Source organism: Alosa alosa, chromosome 19 (genome assembly GCF_017589495.1).
Source record: "Alosa alosa isolate M-15738 ecotype Scorff River chromosome 19, AALO_Geno_1.1, whole genome shotgun sequence".
Lineage (NCBI taxonomy): Eukaryota > Metazoa > Chordata > Actinopteri > Clupeiformes > Clupeidae > Alosa > Alosa alosa.
Genome location: NC_063207.1, coordinates 684,924 through 705,298, shown reverse-complemented (window position 1 = coordinate 705,298; position 20,375 = coordinate 684,924). Strand labels below are relative to the sequence as shown.

The window sequence follows — 20,375 nt, the reverse complement described above, 5'->3', positions numbered from 1 at the left end:
CACATACATCACACATCACACACACATCACACACACACATTATCACACACACATACAATATCACACACACACATCAATAATAATAATAATACACACATACACATCATAATAATAATAATATCATCACACACACACATACACATCACAATAATAATATCACACACACACATCACACACATACACACACATACACATCATTAATAATAATATCACACACACATACATATCACACACACACACATAATAATAATATCACACACACACATCACACACATACACACACATCAATAATACACACACACACATACACATACACATCATTAATAATACACACACACACATTATCACACACACACACATACATCACACATACACACACATACAATATCACACTACTACCACACATCAATAATACACATCACACACATACACACACATACACACATACACACATCAATAATAACACACACACATCACAATAATAATACACACATACACATCACACAATAATAATACACACATCACATTAATAATATCATTAATAATAATAATATCACACACACACACACATCACACTACTAATATCACACACACACATCACACACACACCACACACATCATTACTAATAATAATACACACATCATTAATAATAATAATATCAATAATAATATTATTATCACACACACACATCATTAATAATAATATCACACATACACATACACATCATAATAATACTAATAATAATATCACACACACACATCAATAATAATAATACACACACATCACACACACATACACACACATCACATAATAATAATAATAATACCACATACACATCACACACACACATACACATCACACACACATACACATCAATAATACACATCACACACACACACACACATACACATCAATAATAATAATACACATACACACACACACATCATTAATACACACATACACATCAATAATAATAATATTATCAATAATACATCACACATCACACACACACCACACACATCACACACACACATCAATAATAATACACACATCATTAATAATAATATCACACATCACACACACACACATCATTACTAATAATAATATCATAATAATAATAATATTAATAATAATAATACACACACACATCAATAATAATACACACACACACACACATTATCACACACACACATACACATCACACAATAATACACACACACATACACATCACATCAATAATACACACACATCATTAATAATAATACACACATACACATCAATAATAATACACACATACACATCAATAATAATAATACACACACATCACATACACACACACATCAATAATAATAATAATATCACACACACACACACACACACACCAATAATTAATGCTTATTACGCTACACACACATCAATAATATCACACAGTTACATCACACACATACACACACACACACATGTTAATAATAATAATAATAATAATATCACACAATAATAATACACACACACTACACACATCACACAATAATAATCTCACAATAATATCAGCACATCACACACATCAATAATTTCACACACTAATAATAATATCACACACACACAATAATACACACAATAACACACAATAATATCACACACACCCCACAATAATAAACACACATCACACAGACACAACACACACACATCACACACACACACACACACATCACAATACTACATACACACACACACACACACACATCATACAGACAAACACACACATCACACACACACACATGTTAACAAACACACACACATCACAATACACACAAACACAATACACAACACACAGGCATCACACACACACACACACACATCACAAAACACACACACACACACACACAAACACAAACACACACACACAATAATACACACACACACACAAACAACAATAAACACACATAACACACACACATCACACATACACACACAATAACACACACACATGACACACACATACATACAGACAATAACACACACACACACACACACACACATACACACACACACACACACACACATCACCTAATAATAATACACACACACACACACACACATAATAATACACACACACAACACACACATCACACATAATAATAGACAAACACACACACACACATCACAATAATAATAATACATCATAAACACACATACACATCACAATAATAATACACATCACACACACACACACAATACACAAACACATCACAATACACAAACACAAACACAATAACACATACATTGGCCACATCACACACTAATAATAATACACATCACACACAATAATATGTAAACACACATAACATACACACACACAATAATACACATACACATCAATACATATTCATTATCATCAATATCAATAATAATAATACACATATAGTCATCAATATCAATAATAATAATATCAATAATAACACACATACATACAGACAAACACACATGCACACGCTATCAATAAACATAATAATATCACACACATCTATCAATATCAATAATAATATCATCATCATCAATAATACTAACACACATACATACAGACAAAACACATCACAATAATAATAATATTAACACATTACACATCACAATAATACTACCACACATACAATACTCACACAATAATATCAATAATAATAATACCACATCACACTACTAATAATATCACACACGCACACAATACCACATCACACATCATTAATAATAATAATATCACACATCAATACAATAATAATAATAACATACACATTACACACACATACACACACATCACAATAATACTAATATCATCAATAATACCATTAACACATCACACACACATCACATAATACTACTAATACCAATAATAATCACACGCACATACACATCAATAATAATAATACCAATACCAATATCAATAATACCACATCAATAATAACGACACATCACAATAACATACCAATACACATCACATCATTACTACTATCAATAATAATAATAATATCACATCAATAATACTATCAATATCATCATCATCATCATTATTAATACACATCACACACACATCATCGCATTACGTCATCAATAATAATATCACATCATTATACACACATCAATAATAATACCACACACATACAAATAGGTCACACACAATACACAATACAATATCAATACTATCAATAATATTGTTGATATTATCATCATCATCATTATCATTAGTTAGATTCGACATTATGTCATTGATTATCATTGATACATATCTATTATCATTATCATCATCATCATGATACATACCAATAATACAATAAGATACACGACTTTAACAGCAAAATCCCAATGAACGTGAAGGGCCAGGAAAGCACCCCATGCCAATAGTGAGATATGAGAGGTACATGTGGATGATGTATTTTAATTCCAAAGGCCAACTTTATCAGGATGCATAGTATCCTGGATCCATGAAATGACTGGCCTTTAGAACTGTGCTGGCCTTTAGAACCCTGCTGGCTCTGGGGGAATTTAACATAGGGTGCGAGCCCCTGTATTTTAAGGGAAGAACATTTATTTATTTATTTTATGATACATTATTCATTCACAAAGAAAATTGCATTTTTTCCTCATTTTGTTAATTAAGGCATTAAGATCAATTTCCAAAAGATGATTTTTTTTATTCCTCTTTTAGTTAACTTAAGCATGTGTATGCTAAGGGTATGTAAACTTATGAGCACAACTGTATGTGTGTGTGTGTGTGTGTGTGTGTGTATGCGTGAGTGCGCGTGTGTGTGTGTGTGTGCATGTGTGGAGTCTTGCCGTGTGTGTGTGTGTGCATGTGTGAGTGCGCGTGTGTGTGTGTGTGTATGTGTGTGTGCATGTGTGTGTGTGTGTGTGTGTGTATGTGTAGATCTGGCCTCGCTCTACAGACTCCCCACCAGAGCAGAACTTCAGCGTGAGGCTCCGAGATCGAAACACTCTCCACCCGAGGAGGCGGAGTCATAATACACACCCCACAGGTAAATCCAGGAGAGTGTGTGTGTGTGTTTGTGTGCGTGTGCACACGTGTGTGTGTGTGTGTGTGTGTGCGCATGTGTGTGTGTGTGTGTGTGTGTGTGTGAGAGAGAGACACATGCATTTCAATTCATTCACAAGCTTACACACCACACCTTGTATTGCTGTTGTACCTAAATTAAAAACTGTTTCAGATGAGCAACCAACCCCAGTCCTGGAGTCTACCATCCCCCCTCATATGAGGCTGACTTCTGCGCTGCAGGATACGTGCTAAAAACACCGCAGCTTAGCTCCCCTCCCCCAGCTTATTTCCATGACAGTAGCCAGCAGGGACAGGCCAAGAGCAGCAAAATTCCTGACACTTATTCAACAATGAAAATCTTCACAGTGGACCAACAATCTCCCTTGGAGTGCAGTGGCCATAATTTGCAACGAACAGTCCAGGGGTAAATTGAGTCAAAAAACACTTAAAGTGTTGTGAATATTTTCCTTTCCATATTAAAAATCACAGGGGGACATGAATCAATCAGAAGGAGATAGTATACAATATAAAAATACTTTACTATAAATATTCGCTAAAACGAATAGTAATTGAAATAGAGAAATTGGAAAAGAAATCCAGGCATTTTCGCCAGGTGAGGCATTTCTCGGAGAGAGGGAGATGGCGTGCAGGTAAGTGACTCTGTTGGTAACAGAGTAATGGATAGATGCACTCTGTGTTGATTATTTCTGTTGGTAACAGAGTAATGGATAGATGCACTCTGTGTTCTTTTCCCAGTTCACTATCCAGTAATGGATAGATACACTCTTTTCCCAGTTCACTATCCAGTAATGGATAGATACACTCTGTGTTCTTTTCCCAGAGCTTTTTTTTGCGGCACAATTGAATGGTAGCCTATTATGGAACCGCGGACCGAAAGAAAAAGAAACTAAACTTTTTCCTGATTAGAAAATATTTCTTAATTTAGTGTTTAATCAAATAAAGAAACATGCAATTAGGGGGTAGTGGTGTCAGCGCTCATTTAATGTATGTGCGCGTTGACTACGCAAGTAAAACTGAACCACTGTAGATGACATGACTAGAACCAACAAACAACGGGTTATTTAAAACAACAAACCAAGCAGATCCTTGCTGTCCATGAAAACAGCATAGAGTCTCGTCTAGTCTAATCAAAAAATGGAAATAACAGGTCTTTGAATTGACACACGAAATTAGACTGTTGTAGGCCTATAGAAGCAAATATCATAGCAAATAGCCCCGTGATGACACAGCTTTTAAAACATTTATGTCACTCTCGCTGGAGTACGAGCTGTTGCGCAAACAAATGAATTAGGGTGATGATCTGCATCTCCGTTCACCAAAAGCTATGGTTTTGCTAACCCATTAGCATTATTTATTGAAAGATTCTCTTCATTGTTAATGTGCAACATTTCTCCATGTGGGGTAGTGTCAAGCAGTGAAGTGATGGCCTATTGCAGTAGGCAATGTTCAGACAGAAGACGGGCACTGCTTTCTCTGTTGGTATTTCTGTCCCTCCGAAAACTGCGTTAAAATGGTGTTTTTAGCAGTCAATTTAATTTCATGACCTAACCATTAATGAAAGCAAAACAAACATGAACAAAACAGCCAGATGCCTCCTCAGAAAATAACAAATAACAAAGACACCTTCATAAACAATAACAAGTTCTATCGTAAGACTGCGTGTCGTTTGGAGCAGCACATCGGTAGGCTATATTAAAAACAGAAGATTTTCCGTTTGCTTCGGGATTTAGGCCTACTGGTAATTCACTTTTGGATTGTTTGATTATAGTGCTAACTGTTGGGACTGTCGCAGGAGACGTAGTGTAGGCCTATCAGCCATCGAAATGAAAGCTCATCAGGGGGTAATATTGTGGAAACAACTGAAAAAACGTTGGGCAGGCTAAATATATGGTCCATACTGTAGCATACTGCCGACGTTCCTAACCCTGCTCACAAGTGCCATCTGGTGGTTGTTTGGGTCATTGAAGCTTCACTGGGGACATATAAATAAAAGACGCATGATTCACGCGAGAATCAAGCGTGAAGCCGGACAATTAGATGTAGTACCCACTGTACTGACAAACGTTGATAATATAATGTATAGGCCTGTTAATGGCGGAAAAAAAATAATTATTTCAACATACTGCAATCACTCCATATAGTTACACTGTAGAATCATCCGACGCAGGGATGAAAGATGGCGCCCATGATTTGAGTTGTCCGAACTCTATATATACGGCTTTGGTCATGCATGTTAAAATGGGGCAGCCGTGGCCTATTGGTTAGCACTTCGGACCTGTAACTGGAGGGTTGCCGGTTCGAACCCTGACCAGTAGGCACGGCTGAAGTGCCCTTGAGCAAGGCACCTAACCCCTCACTGCTCCCCGAGCGCCGCTGTTGATGCAGGCAGCTCATGCGCCGGTATTAGTGTGTGCTTCACCTCACTGTGTGTACACTGTGTGCTGTGTGTGTGTTTCACTAATTTCACAGATTGGGATAAATGCATGAGACCAAATTTCCCTCACCGGATTAAAAGAGTATATATACTATACTATACTATACTATACTATACTATACTATACTATAGATTTATATATACTGTACTATACTATACTATACTATACTATACTATAGAAAAGGTGGGTTCCACAAAACCATGTCCCCTTCATATTTAAATTGCTCTGAAATATAAACATGATGCGTTGAATGCATACTATAATACGTGTACATTTGATTCATTAGTCCATTATTTAACTACATATAGGAAACTCAGACATCTTGGGAAGATGTCGAAGAGCAGGTTGAGGAAGAAGTAGCTGGACTTTCGGTGCTTTAGGTGAGGTCTTAAAGTGATTCTGTGATGAGATGTACTACTATTGATTAGTAGCAAATTATTATATAAATATAGTCTACCAGTTATTATGTGAAAGTGAAGTAAAAAAGGATATCAGTGTGGATAAAGACCAGGGTAAGTTTTGTTTGCTCTTCAGGAGACAGTGTGCTGGACTTGGGAAGTAAGACATACCAGCCTGATCCAAAATTCATAAAAGTTCAGAAACTTTGAAACAAAAAGTTAAGTTTTCAGGCAAAGTGGTTTAGTCAATATCCATGGCTGCATTATAGTCCTACATTGCAGAAAGTTTTTTGTTTTGAGTGTATCAAAGCGTACACCATCAAAAAGACCACTCTAGAGAAAAGACCACTCTAGAGAAAATAAATGACCCACCCTTTTGCTCTGATGGGTTTAACAATTGGAAACATGCTGTAGAATGCTTTAATCGCTACAAGAGAAGCAAAGCCCACCACCATGCCATTACTGTCAATGCACTGAGCAAACTCCAGTGCACACACAGATATCCAGTTCAATGGCTAGATTACAGGAGGAGGTGGGGTACTGTCTCCAGCAAATCATGGGCTCTTTGAGATATCTAGCAAGGCAGGGAGTGGCCTATTGAGGACATGAGGTTAATGAGGGTTATTTTCACCATCTTGTGAAATTCCTTGCAACGAAGGACCCTATTCTATCCTGTTGGTTCAAACGTTGCCATGGTTACATCAGTCCACAGTGCCAAAGTGAGGGAAATTGCCTCAACAATCAGGTCCTTGTCTGTGCTTCAGTTTTCAATTATAATGGATGGTACTCAGGATATACAGGGGAAAGAGCAGGTTTCCATATGTCTCCGATATGTGGATCAAGACCTTGTGCCGCAGGAATTCATTTTGGGATTGTATGAGGTGCTACATGTAGGTACAACTAGTGAGCAGATGGCTAAGCTAGCTACTGATGTGCTCCTGAGACTGAATATTCCGATCTCTGGCTTGCGAAGCCAGACATACGATGGAGCAGCCAATATGTCAGGGAAATTCTCAGGGGCACAGGCAGTGTTGAAGAGAGAACAGCCATTGGCTTTGTAAGTGCATTGTGGTGCACATTGGCTTTGTAAGTGCATTGTGGTGCACATTGGCTTTGTAAGTGCATTGTGGTGCACATTGGCTTTGTAAGCGTTTTGTGGTGCACATTGGCTTTGTAAGTGCATTGTAGTGCACATTGTGTGAATCTTATAACACAGAGAGCTTGCAGCGCCTCTACCTTACTACGTGTCACATTGCAGTGGGTCCATGACCTTGGAACTCTGAGCAACCAATCAGGGAAATTCAAAGGGGTATTGGCTAACCATTTAACATCTGAGGGACCTACCAAAACAGTTAAACCTCGGTGTCCAACTAGGTGGACAGTGCATGGTCAAGCTGTTGATACAGTTGTTAGCCAGTATGAGGCTATGTTGTGTAGTTTGGAGGAAATGGCCTCAGTGGGTCTAGATAGATAGATAGATAGATAGATAGATAGATAGATACTTTATTGATCCCCAAGGGTCTGAAGCTGGCACTAGAGCCAATGGTCTCCTAAAACGCTTCCAGAAGGGTAAGACTGTTCTTGGACTGCTGGTAGCATCAGAGGTGTTGCTTAGAACGCTTCCAGAAGCGTAAGACTGTTCTTGGACTGCTGGTAGCATCAGAAGTGTTGCCTAGAACGCTTCCAGAAGGGTAAGACTGTTCTTGGACTGCTAGTAGCATCAGAGGTGTTGGGAGAGCTTGAGTGCTTAAACAAATCATTGCAAAAGCGGTCCCAAACAATTAAAGCCATTCAAGCTGCCATTGACTATGTTAGTTCAACTCTTCAAGAAAAAAAAAAGAGTGAGGAAAAGTTTGCAGAAGTGTTTAACTCATTGAGTGCCTTTCCTTCCCATGCGTTGAGTGCCAAAACGTAATATTACGTTTTTAGCTTCTTTTTTTCTTACGAAACTAGACACTCTAACACACCTTATATGTGATTTTGGGAACTCTGTGATGAATGGAAATTAAATATATGATGATCGAAAACTCATGAAAATGCACAATCTGGACATTTTATCTGGACATTTTATCATAACTTCGGTTGCGCTTTGGTCGAATCAGTGACGATGCACGCCAGGTCAAAACCAGGCCATTTTCGTGGGTCTATCACTAGGTGGCAGTCTCGCCAGGTCTCGCTGATCACTCCCCTCGAAAGTTTACACAAGTAACAGGCAACACTTCATATTTCATGAAAAGACGTTATATCTCCATTTCTAGAAAAAACAGCGATTTTGATGAAAACTAGCCACTGTTTAGCTTGGGATTTCTAAGGAACAGAGAGGCGTAGAAATACACGGTTTGCACCCACCGAGAGCTTAGTCTCACCTTTTAATCGAGCCATTGTATGTGTTCATAGCTATAACACAGAATATGCTGTGGCTGTACAAAAATCATTAACAATGGTCTAGATTGCTGGCACTCTAGGACAAAGCTCCCAAAAACAGGCATTCAATGAGTTAAGAAGGAATGAACCTATGCAACTCCCTCATTAAAGAAATCCCCCCAAAAGATTCACTGGCGGGCTAGTCAGCATTAGCCCAAAACACCAGAGGAGTACTATAGAATAGAATTTTTCAAGGTGTTGGACAGTTTGGACATTCAATTCAAGTAACGGTTTAACCAACCAGACTTACTGAAACAGATTCAGGTTCTCCTCACTGGGCAGATGGATGGAACTGAAACAGATGGAGAAGGTTCTCCTCACAGAATTAGCTTTGATGCTTGCTCGAGTAGATCAACGTTGTTTATTCAGTGCCCATTTATTCATCTCCCGTTCAAATACGCGACCGCTCTGGAATTATTGATCGATTATTGTACCATTCATTATATATAGTAAGTCATGGAAATTCTGTGTTTTTTTCAGGGAAACTCAGGGAGAAGTCATGGAATTTTACATTTGACTAGAGTGGGAACCCTGTACAGTATTAAAAAATAATCAGGGATATTTTGAAGGTTCAGCTACCAATGTTTCTTTCAAAGCATACAATCACGTCAAGTCATGAAGCTGCATGCATCCTGAAAGCAAAGTGAGATGAGAGGCTTATCTGATGAGGTGAGAGGCTTATTTGATGAGGTGAGAGGCTAATTTAATGAGGTGAGAGGCTTATTAGAAGAGGTTGAGAAGCTGATTTGATGAGGTGAGAGGCTTATTAGAAGAGGTTGAGAAGCTGATTTGATGAAGTGAGAGGCTTATTTGATGAGGTTGAGAAGCTTGTTTGATGAAGTGAGAGGTTTATTTGATGAGGTTGAGAAGCTTGTTTGATGAGGTGAGAGGCTTATTTGATGAGGTTGAGAAGCTTGTATGATGAGGTGAGAGGCTTATTTGATGAGGTGAGAGGCTAATTTAATGAGGTGAGAGGCTTATTAGAAGAGGTTGAGAAGCTGATTTGATGAGGTGAGAGGCTTATTAGAAGAGGTTGAGAAGCTGATTTGATGAAGTGAGAGGCTTATTTGATGAGGTTGAGAAGCTTGTTTGATGAAGTGAGAGGTTTATTTGATGAGGTTGAGAAGCTTGTTTGATGAGGTGAGAGGCTTATTTGATGAGGTTGAGAAGCTTGTTTGATGAAGTGAGAGGCTTATTTGATGAGGTTGAGAAGCTTGTTTGATTAGGTGACAAGCTTGTTTGATGAGGTTGAAAAGCTTGTGAGGTTGTTGTTGGTCTTCCCTGTGGCCTTAGCTGAAGCTGAACGAAGCTTCAGTGCACTGATGAGACTGAAATCTTGGTTATGATCTACTATCTCAGGCTATGTTTACATGTGGGCATCTATTTTTATAAATGGACATTTCACCCTCTCCGTGAGAAGCTTGTATGATGAGGTGAGAGGCTTATTTGATGAGGTTGAGAAGCTTGTATGATGAGGTGAGAGGCTTATTTGATGAGGTGAGAGGCTAATTTAATGAGGTGAGAGGCTTATTAGAAGAGGTTGAGAAGCTGATTTGATGAGGTGAGAGGCTTATTAGAAGAGGTTGAGAAGCTGATTTGATGAAGTGAGAGGCTTATTTGATGAGGTTGAGAAGCTTGTTTGATGAAGTGAGAGGTTTATTTGATGAGGTTGAGAAGCTTGTTTGATGAGGTGAGAGGCTTATTTGATGAGGTTGAGAAGCTTGTTTGATGAAGTGAGAGGCTTATTTGATGAGGTTGAGAAGCTTGTTTGATTAGGTGACAAGCTTGTTTGATGAGGTTGAAAAGCTTGTGAGGTTGTTGTTGGTCTTCCCTGTGGCCTTAGCTGAAGCTGAACGAAGCTTCAGTGCACTGATGAGACTGAAATCTTGGTTATGATCTACTATCTCAGGCTATGTTTACATGTGGGCATCTATTTTTATAAATGGACATTTCACCCTCTCCGTTTTCAAAAATAACATTGTGCACACTTGTCAGTTTTTCGTTTACACTAACCCGTGTATATATGCCGTCACGAGCATGCCAAACCTGTAGGTGGCAGTCACGAGCATGCCAAACCTGTAGGTGGCAGTCACGAGCATGCCAAACCTGTAGGTGGCAGTTTAACGAGAAGCTCAAGCCCACTCTGGCCGGAGTTTTTAGAAACAATCATTTTCAGAGGCGAATTCTCCGTTTGCGTTTTAACGAAGGGCACAAATGGAGGGAAATGTCTCAGTTTTTCAAAATAACCATGAACATGTAAATGGGGCCTCAGCAGAGCCTTGATATTGTAACTGCGTGTCATGCCATAATGGAGTTATCATTTCCGTGCCAAATAGTAGAATAAAGAAGGTTTTTTTTTTTTTTTGCTTTGTTTTTTGGTTCATTATTTTGCCAAGTAACTTTTCAGTAGTTAAGCTCTTTTATTGATCAAGTAGCGCAGTAGCGTCCTCGAAAGCAAATTTCTCCAGGACATTTCTGACATTTCACACATAACAGCGTTTCCCTGCAGCCATCAAACACATAAATTAGGAAAACAACGACATCCAACACAAACATACGAACACACGTTAAGGTGATTGAATTTCATTGAACTAACGTTTTTCCATTTTGCATCAATGAATGAAATTAAGCTTAAATCAGCTAACAAAACGAATTAAGTAGGAAAGAGGTGGGAGAATGGAATAACTGATGAAGTTTAAACAGTTAGATAACTCATGCCAATCATATTTTAGTCTTTATCTGACTGACAGTTGTGTTGATCACTAAAATTGCATTGGCATGCCCTGAGAGTAGCTACTTTTGACAGTTTGTAACAGCTTGTACATTTTTATGGGCGGTAGCTTCTGTGTAGTGAAGCTGAATTTATTGTAGAATAGCTGGTAGCTTAGCTCACTACACATATCAAGTAGTTTGCCCATCACTGAAGTCTACCTCCTTGCAACAGTGCTTTTTATAAGTATAAATAGGCAACTAACATAGTAAATGATGCTTGTTAATTAAGCAATAAGCCCCGAGAGGCCGTAGGTTACACTGATTCTACAACGGCTAAGGGGTGTTGTTAGGCACAACGCCTACAGTTAATGTGAATCGCGGACTATAACCAAAGTAAAGGAGAAGATTTGCACCAAATAAAGGCTGTTTGTGTTTCTACAACATGTTGGCACAAAACGTAATTTCTGACGATGTCCATGTTCAGTAGCCTACATTTTTCATTCACAGTCAAGCAGTGACATGTGGTTTAATGCATGGGGTAACATGACGTGAGACAGACAGAAGATGAGCCTGTCTTTAGTAGCCTATCCCTGAATCCTGTCCCTCTCCATTTCAAATCACTTTAAAACGGTGTGATTAGCGACCAGCATTTTTTTTTTAAAAATCCCGGAGAGACACCCCCGGACCCCCGTGTTATTGTGATTAGGCTATAGGTCCAAATCTAAATGTTTGGGTTCAATTTATGAAGTGTTGCTACAGCATAATACTGTGTGTGTGTTATTTATGGGGGGGGTGGGGGTCATCGGTCCAGTGGTGGGCCGGTCCAGGAGGAAATTGCCAGGGCCAAATTTTGCTCCCAGTCCGACCATGAGGGTAGCCTTGGTCTTATGAGACAAGGGTAGCCTACACTTTGAAATGGGTCTTACATTTTCCTTTTTTTGAGGCACTGACTCTGCCATGACGCTCCTGTTCCTATACACTAAACTGATTAAGTTCGGGAGAAAAGAGATAAAAGCCCGCCTACACTGAAAACTGATTGGTTGATTTAGCGAAACAGGCCATTCAGGATGCTCTTTGTCTTGGATGCGCTCAGGCTCTCTCTTTTTATATCAGGATATATTTACAGATATCAGGATATATATACAGATATATTATATTATATATTATATTATAATCCTCTGGTGTTCCAAGGTAGGCTATTGCAACCCCCCCCCACTAAAAAAATAAAAATAAATAAAAAATCGAGGTTTGTATCGAACCGTGGGTCAAAAATCGTGATAAAAACCGAATCGTGAGGTTGGTGTATCGTTACAGCCCAACTCAGGTATGTGTTTATTTTTTTGAGATTATAGAGTTGTACTATCTCTTTAGATTATAGAGTTGTACTATCTCTTTAGGGACAGCTTACAGGATGGTGTATTGGTCAGGATGCAATATAATGAGATGAAGTAGCTCTTTAGGGACAGCGATGGTTGTTGGAGGCGTTCGTGCATCCCTTAGCGATGGTTGTTGGAGGCGTTCGTGCATCCCTTAGTCAGACCCAATTACTCCCTCACGATCGAGAGCTCCTGTAACCACATGTTCATTTCAAAACATTGTGACGTGAAAAGCAGCTCATTGGTGAATAGGTCTTAGTGAGTTAGGAGTCCAGTGTTTCCCGTTGACTAATCTGTGGCGGGGCGCCACGACATCAAAACCAGCCGCCACACATTAACGTTCTATGTTGTACTATTTAAATTAAAGATGAAATAAAATCCTTTCATTAAGCTGCACTTTTTACGCACGCAACCTTTCCTTGCCCCGCCCCGCTCTCTCTCGTAACGAACCCGCTGCCCCACCTTTGCATGTGCAAAACAAAACATTAACGATTGTTGAAGTGTTGTTGTTGTTGTTGCCACATAGAAGCATTGCATGGAAGACGGCGGGATAAATTGGTATTAAATCCGCTTAGCTTGTGACCATGCTGCGCAAATTTGTTCAAAACTGCTGCGTTCAAGTTAACTCTGCTCAGGTCTTATCACAACATACTACATTGAAGAGACTAAACTAAGTTACGTTGTCCAATCAAGCCGTATCTCAAAGCTAACGTTAGAATACTGTTTGGATGTCGAGTTTAGCATGCTTAGTTACAGCTAACGTTAGAATACTGTTTGGATGTCGAGTTTAGCATGCTTAGTTACAGCTGTTTGTCAATTTTGACTAGGTAACTCATGGGGCTCATTTTATTGACTCCGACACTGAATGTTTGCAAAATCCTGATGTAAATGGAAAAGTGTTTTCCAAGACTCAAAAGTGTTTGTCCCTAGGATAGGGGTCGGGAAGCTTTTTTGCGTGGAGAGCCACTTTTACCAAATGTATTTTTTTTTTATCTCAGAAGAGCCACATAAAGACGTTTACAAGAAAAAGTTTGGATATTTAACATACTTTCATTCAACAGAGGATTTTTTTAATAAATGTTCTAGGGCAGTTCCAGCGCTATGGATTGCATTAGAGTGGGGGAAAAATTAGTATCAGTGAATTGATTTGCATAACTTTTAATGCAACCTCTGTCCTCTGAATACTGAGAAATCCTCAAATTTCATATAATCATTTACATCCTAAGAATACAAGGCATTTTATCAGCGTTATGGATGTGACATGAAATGGACACACTTTTGTGAGAGATTACATGTTTTGTACAAACTCTGTGAATTTTGAAGGAAACTGCCGAAACTATGATATATGTAGCATGAAGAAGACTTGAATGAACACAAAAAGTGTGTTTTTGAAACTATGCATCATTTTCATAATGCATTATGTAGGAAAAACTGGCGTTATGGATGTAACGGTTTCACGTTATGGATGTGACATGTCTGCACCATTGACATCAATATGTTTTGTATAGAGCTACCACAGGTTACTTTATACAACCACAGGTGGCAGTGTGGTGACTCTATATAAAACATATATTGATGTCAATGGGGCATTTTGCCCATGTTCAGGGTGGAAAATAAAAAAGAAAGATTTGCATAAGACAAGTGAAATTGGTGTTTTCAAAAAGAAGGGATCATGGAGAATAAATAAAAACATATTTAAAAAATCTTTGTATATTCCCACAAGGTGTTTGGGTGCTCTGAAAATGATAACCAAAATGATTTTTCAGACTTGTGAGGTCTGCTGTTCAGACCCTGAAGGGATTTGTTTTCTGTTCATTGCTTTTTGTGAGAGTGTTTCTACTTATCTCAGTAAGGAAAATAAATCAAGAGCCTATGTTTAGTACAAATATGTCTTCTGAAGGCTTAAACAGAGCCCAGCCAAAAACTCCAATAAAATTTGTATCAACTTTGAGGGACAGCTATGACCATGCAGGATTACCCAGACCAAACGTGACGATTTTGCTACATACTATTCCTATTTATGTACCAGCATGCAAAATTTGAGCCTCCTACATGGTTTAGTTCTTGCGCTGTGAGCTTGTGAACTTTGACATAAAAAAGAGGCCGAACAAAATCGACACCCCCTCCCCTGTAAAACCGGCTGTATCTTGAAAAGTATTGATCTTACATAAGAGTAATTTTACAGTGTGTCTCCTGGGTAACATAGGTACACCTGGTAATTTTTTCAGAATTTTTTGAGACCTAAGTGCGTGGGCCCTGGTTGAACTGACGTGGAATGACCCATGTAAAAACAGTTCTGCAACACTGTCTATGTAAGATATTAAATCATACAGTATGAATCCACACAATAAGCAAAGTGCAAAGACAATAAGCAAGGTGGTTCAGTGAGTAGGCCTATTGTGTAGACTAATTATAGGCTACTGTTGAAGTAGATCTTTTTTTTTTAGCTAGGGTTAGTTAAGTGGTCCTGAAACTGAAAAAGTTTGAGAAACACTGTCGTAGGCCAAAGTATTAATGTTTTACTCCGCCGCTAGATGGCGATATCATTAAAACACAACACATTCCCCAAACAGACTCTCCATCTTAGCCATAGCTAACTTGCTAGCGAACTTTCCATATTAGCTTACTTGCTAGCAAACTTTGCATCATCAGTCTAACTAGTTAAATAGTTGACATTACATGATGAACATTTTCGTATGGACATTCTGGGGGATGTTCATTTGTATGAGAGAAGCTTCAACGTCTGGGTATGTAGCATGGTGGCATAAAGCTTAGGTAGTTAGCTTGCTAACTCTGGCAGAAATCTCCAGTGTTCTTGTTCCATGTAGTTTAGTGTTGCAGCCACAGGGTTGCAGCAACAGCATGTAGACTAGCCTACAGGAAAGCTGTTGCGTATGAATTCATTCGGAATATTTTGAAAACGTAACAGCTAGATATTCTGTCTTCTCATTTTGTAGACGAAAATGAAGAGAGATTTTATCTTAGTTTTTATTTCATGCAAAACATTTGTCTCGTTGTTTCATGCAAAAATTGAGGCTGTCATCATTTAAGGGCAACTTCACGCAAAACTGTCATATCCATAACGCCAACTAAATACCATGGCATTGTGTTGGCGTTATGGATGTGCCTTATCTAGCTGTGTGTGTGTGTGTGTTTGTTTGTGTGTGTGGTGTGTGTGTGTGTGTGTGGTGTGTGTGTGTGTGTTGATATAGTCTCTGCTGTCTCCAGGTGACCGCTGCATTGGTGAGGACGCGGCAGCCAGACTGGACTCACGGGAATGTGTTGCTCAGCAGCCATGGTTACACACAGAGTCCGCAGCCAATCAGAGAAGCCGGCAGAAGGAATGGAAGCAGGCATATGGTTAAACACACACACACACATTGAGGCAGACATGCTGACGTTCACACACTAATACATGAAGCAGAAACACACACACACACACACATTAGCAGACATACCAGCTGTTTTCAGACATGCACTGAACTCAAACGCGTGGGCTGTACATGTGAAGCATTCAAGTTATTTGCCCCAGATACTACCCCCCAGAATTAGGTCTGCGTCTGACATCACCCGCATCTGAAATCACACGCATCTGACATCACCCACGTCTGACATCACACGCATTTGACATCACCCACGTCTGACATCACACGTATCTGACATCACACGCCAGTGTTTTTCATACGTTGACTAATCTGTGGCGGGGCGCCATGAAATCAAAACCGGCCGCCACACATTAATATTCTATGTTTAATTAAATTAAATTAAATTTAAATTAAATATAAGATCAAATCCTTGCATTGAGCTGTGCTTTTTACGCACGCAGCCTTTCCTTGCCCCTCCTCGCTCTCTCTCGTAGCCCGCTGCCCCTCCTCTGCATGTGCATTTAACAAAATATTCACGATTGTTGAAGGATTGTTGTTGCCACATAGAAGCATTACATAGAAGACGTCTGGCTAAATTGCTATTAAATCCGCTTAGCATTGTGACAATGCTGCGCAAATTTGTTAAAAACTGCTGCATTGAAGTTAACTCTGCTAAGGTCTTATCACAACATAGTAGGCTACATTGAGGAGACTAAACTAAGTTAGGTTATGCAATCAAGCAGTATCTCAAAGCTAACGTTAGAATACTGTTTGGATGTCTAATTTAGCATGCTTAGCCTACTTACAGCTGCTTGTCAATTTCGTTGAAGGGCTCATTTTATTGACTCTGACACTGAATGTTTGCAAAATCCTGATGTAAATGGAAAAGTGTTTCCCAAAATTGAAAAGTGCTTGTCCCAAGGAGAAGTACAAACCTTTATTTTAACTATGTAGAAAACGTTTTGCATCACGAATTGCATCATCCACACATCAGCAGCCTTTTAACTGTGTTACAATCATAATTGCAAGGGTTCCCTCACGAACGTCTTAAAGTGACAGGCACTCAATTAGACCTACACACTACCAAGATGATCTTAATACCCATCTCCCACCCCCGTTGTCCAAGTCAGCTACCGCCACAAATTGAATCCAATTCTGTGGGAAACACTGCATGCATCTGACATCACACGCATCTGACATCACCCGAGTCTTTTGTGTCTGTTGAGAGTGAGGGGCGTGTCTAGATAGATAGATACTTTATTGATCCCCAGGGGAAATTCAAGTCTAGTGTCTAGTGAGGGGTGTGTCTAATAAGGGGGCGTGTCTAGTGAGGGATGTGTCTAGTGAGGGTGTGTCTAATAAGGGGGCGTGTCTAATAAGGGGGCATGTCTAATGAGGGGACATGTTTAAGCACGGGTAGATTCACTGACATTTCTTTAATGCGCCTGTGTGTGTGTGTGTGTGTGTGTGTGTGTGTGTGTGGCCTAAACTGCCACTCTTGTAGCGGCACCAGGCATGAAACTAAAGTGTGCGTGTAGAATAACTCCCACCGTGCAGAATAACCCACCCGTGCACACACAAACAAACACATTCAGTAGACATATGGTTCAACCACACACATACACACACACATTCAGTAGACATATGGTTCAACACACACACACACACGCATATTCAGTAGACATATGGTTCAACACACACGCACACACACACACACACATATATACACACATATATAATACACAAACAGGAGCAGACATACACACACACACACACACACACATTAAGTAGACATATGGTTCAACACACACACACACACACAGAAGCAGACATATGGTTAAAAGTGTGATAGAGTTCTGGAGGCTGTGTGTGTGTGTGTGTGTGTTTGCTATCACTCTTTGATTGCATATAATGTTATTTAATACCCATGTAATAAAGTATATTGTAAATAAATCCAAATAAAATATAATTTCATAAATGTTTCCCTCTACTCACTCATTGGGTTAGAGCCACACACCCACATACACACACACACACACACACTATCACAGACACACACTAATACACACACACACATAGCTTTGAAACCCAATCATTCGGAAGTCAGGTGAGTCCCCTCATTTATTTGTGCTTTTCGCTTCTCTTCCACACCAGAGGGGGAGCTCATGAGCTACACTGTGGGCGAGTGGGTAGACATGGGACAGGGTCTGGTTGAAGAGTTTAAGCCTACAAGTACGTTTATTATTCCATAACCCAGGTGAATAATACACAAACGTTACAACACACACACACACACTAACAAACACACGTACACACACACACACACACACACTAACATAAGCAGATAGCAATAGAACCCACAAATAGCCTCGGAACACACACACACTAACATAAGCAGATAGGAATAGAACCCACAAATAGCCTCGAACACACACACACACACACACACACACACACACACACACTAACATAAGCAAATAGAAATAGAACCCACAAATACCCTTGGAACACACACACACACACACACTAAAGGGCCCATTACATTACACACGGCATGCACTATGAAATGCATTATAATCAATGGCTTGCGCTATGAAATGCATTATAGACTATGGCTTGCGCTATGAAATGCGTTATAGTCGATGGCTTGCGCTATGAAATGCATTATTGTCATGCATTATTGTACAATGTGATAGCCCCTTTAGCCATCGCAAGTCTTTGGGACGTCACCTCAACCAAGAGCAGCGCATACCATGTACAATGTGATAGCCCCCTTAACACTGTCATAAGCACATAGCAGTAGGAACTACACACACACACTAACACACACACACTGACACTGACATAAGCAGCAAGGAGATGCAAACACACACACACACATTCAGAGATACAAATGACTCACCTTCAGGACTAAGAGAGCCGTGTCCAGTTCAGGACTAAGTTCTATCTCCTTACCGTCCTGTGAATTCTCATCATTACTTAATTCTAAATATCTGATGTTTTATTTATTGGTTTGTTTGTTTGTATTATTATGATTTATTTCTCTATTATTGTGTTAAATGTTCCAAATGTAAAGCACTTTGAGCTGCACTCTGTGTATGAAAGGTGCTATACAAATAAAGCTTATTATTATTATTATTATTATTATTATTATTATATGCATGTGTAGGTGCTAACTGGTTGCATGTGATATGTATGTGATATATGTGGTAGAGAGTGGATCGGGCCGCAAATTTCTGTCCGAAACCCGGCCCGCGCCCAACAGAGTTGCGTCCGAACCCGACCCGAACCCGACAGGCATTTTCATTTTTATGTCTGAACCCGACCCGAGCCCGACGCAGATGATGCCTCAGTTATTCCCATGCTAGTGATTAAACGTTCACGTTTGTGGATAGCCTGTCTTTTTAGCCCATTAAACGGAACACACAACAAATTGTCTACAGAATCAGATGATGCGTGCACGCACGAGGTCACACACAGCACATTAACACAAGAGGCCCAAGCAAGCATAGCCTATTGAAATAGAATTCTTGTCTTACCATTGACGAAAAGTCTTAAAAATGAACTGCAACAGTCGTTGAAACTACAGTGCCTCTGTCAC

The 20,375-nt window shown here is 39.3% G+C and overlaps 1 protein-coding gene across 5 annotated transcripts in view; it reads left to right on the top strand.

Annotated features, from left to right (window-relative positions):
* The window catches only part of cspp1b (centrosome and spindle pole associated protein 1b), a 75,299-nt gene extending 58,090 nt beyond the window's left edge, over positions 1-17,209 (top strand). For 4 of the 5 annotated variants that reach the window (XM_048227415.1, XM_048227414.1, XM_048227413.1 and 1 more), the window contains 2 exons: positions 3,918-4,026; positions 16,638-17,209. In XM_048227415.1, coding sequence (XP_048083372.1) covers positions 3,918-4,026; positions 16,638-16,774 — 246 coding nt within the window. In that variant the 3' untranslated portion in view covers positions 16,775-17,209. Of the gene's footprint in view, positions 1-3,917; positions 4,027-16,621 lie in introns of all 5 variants that reach the window. The other variant, XM_048227417.1, reaches the window with a different exon arrangement.
* Positions 17,210-20,375: the final 3,166 nt, after the last annotated feature.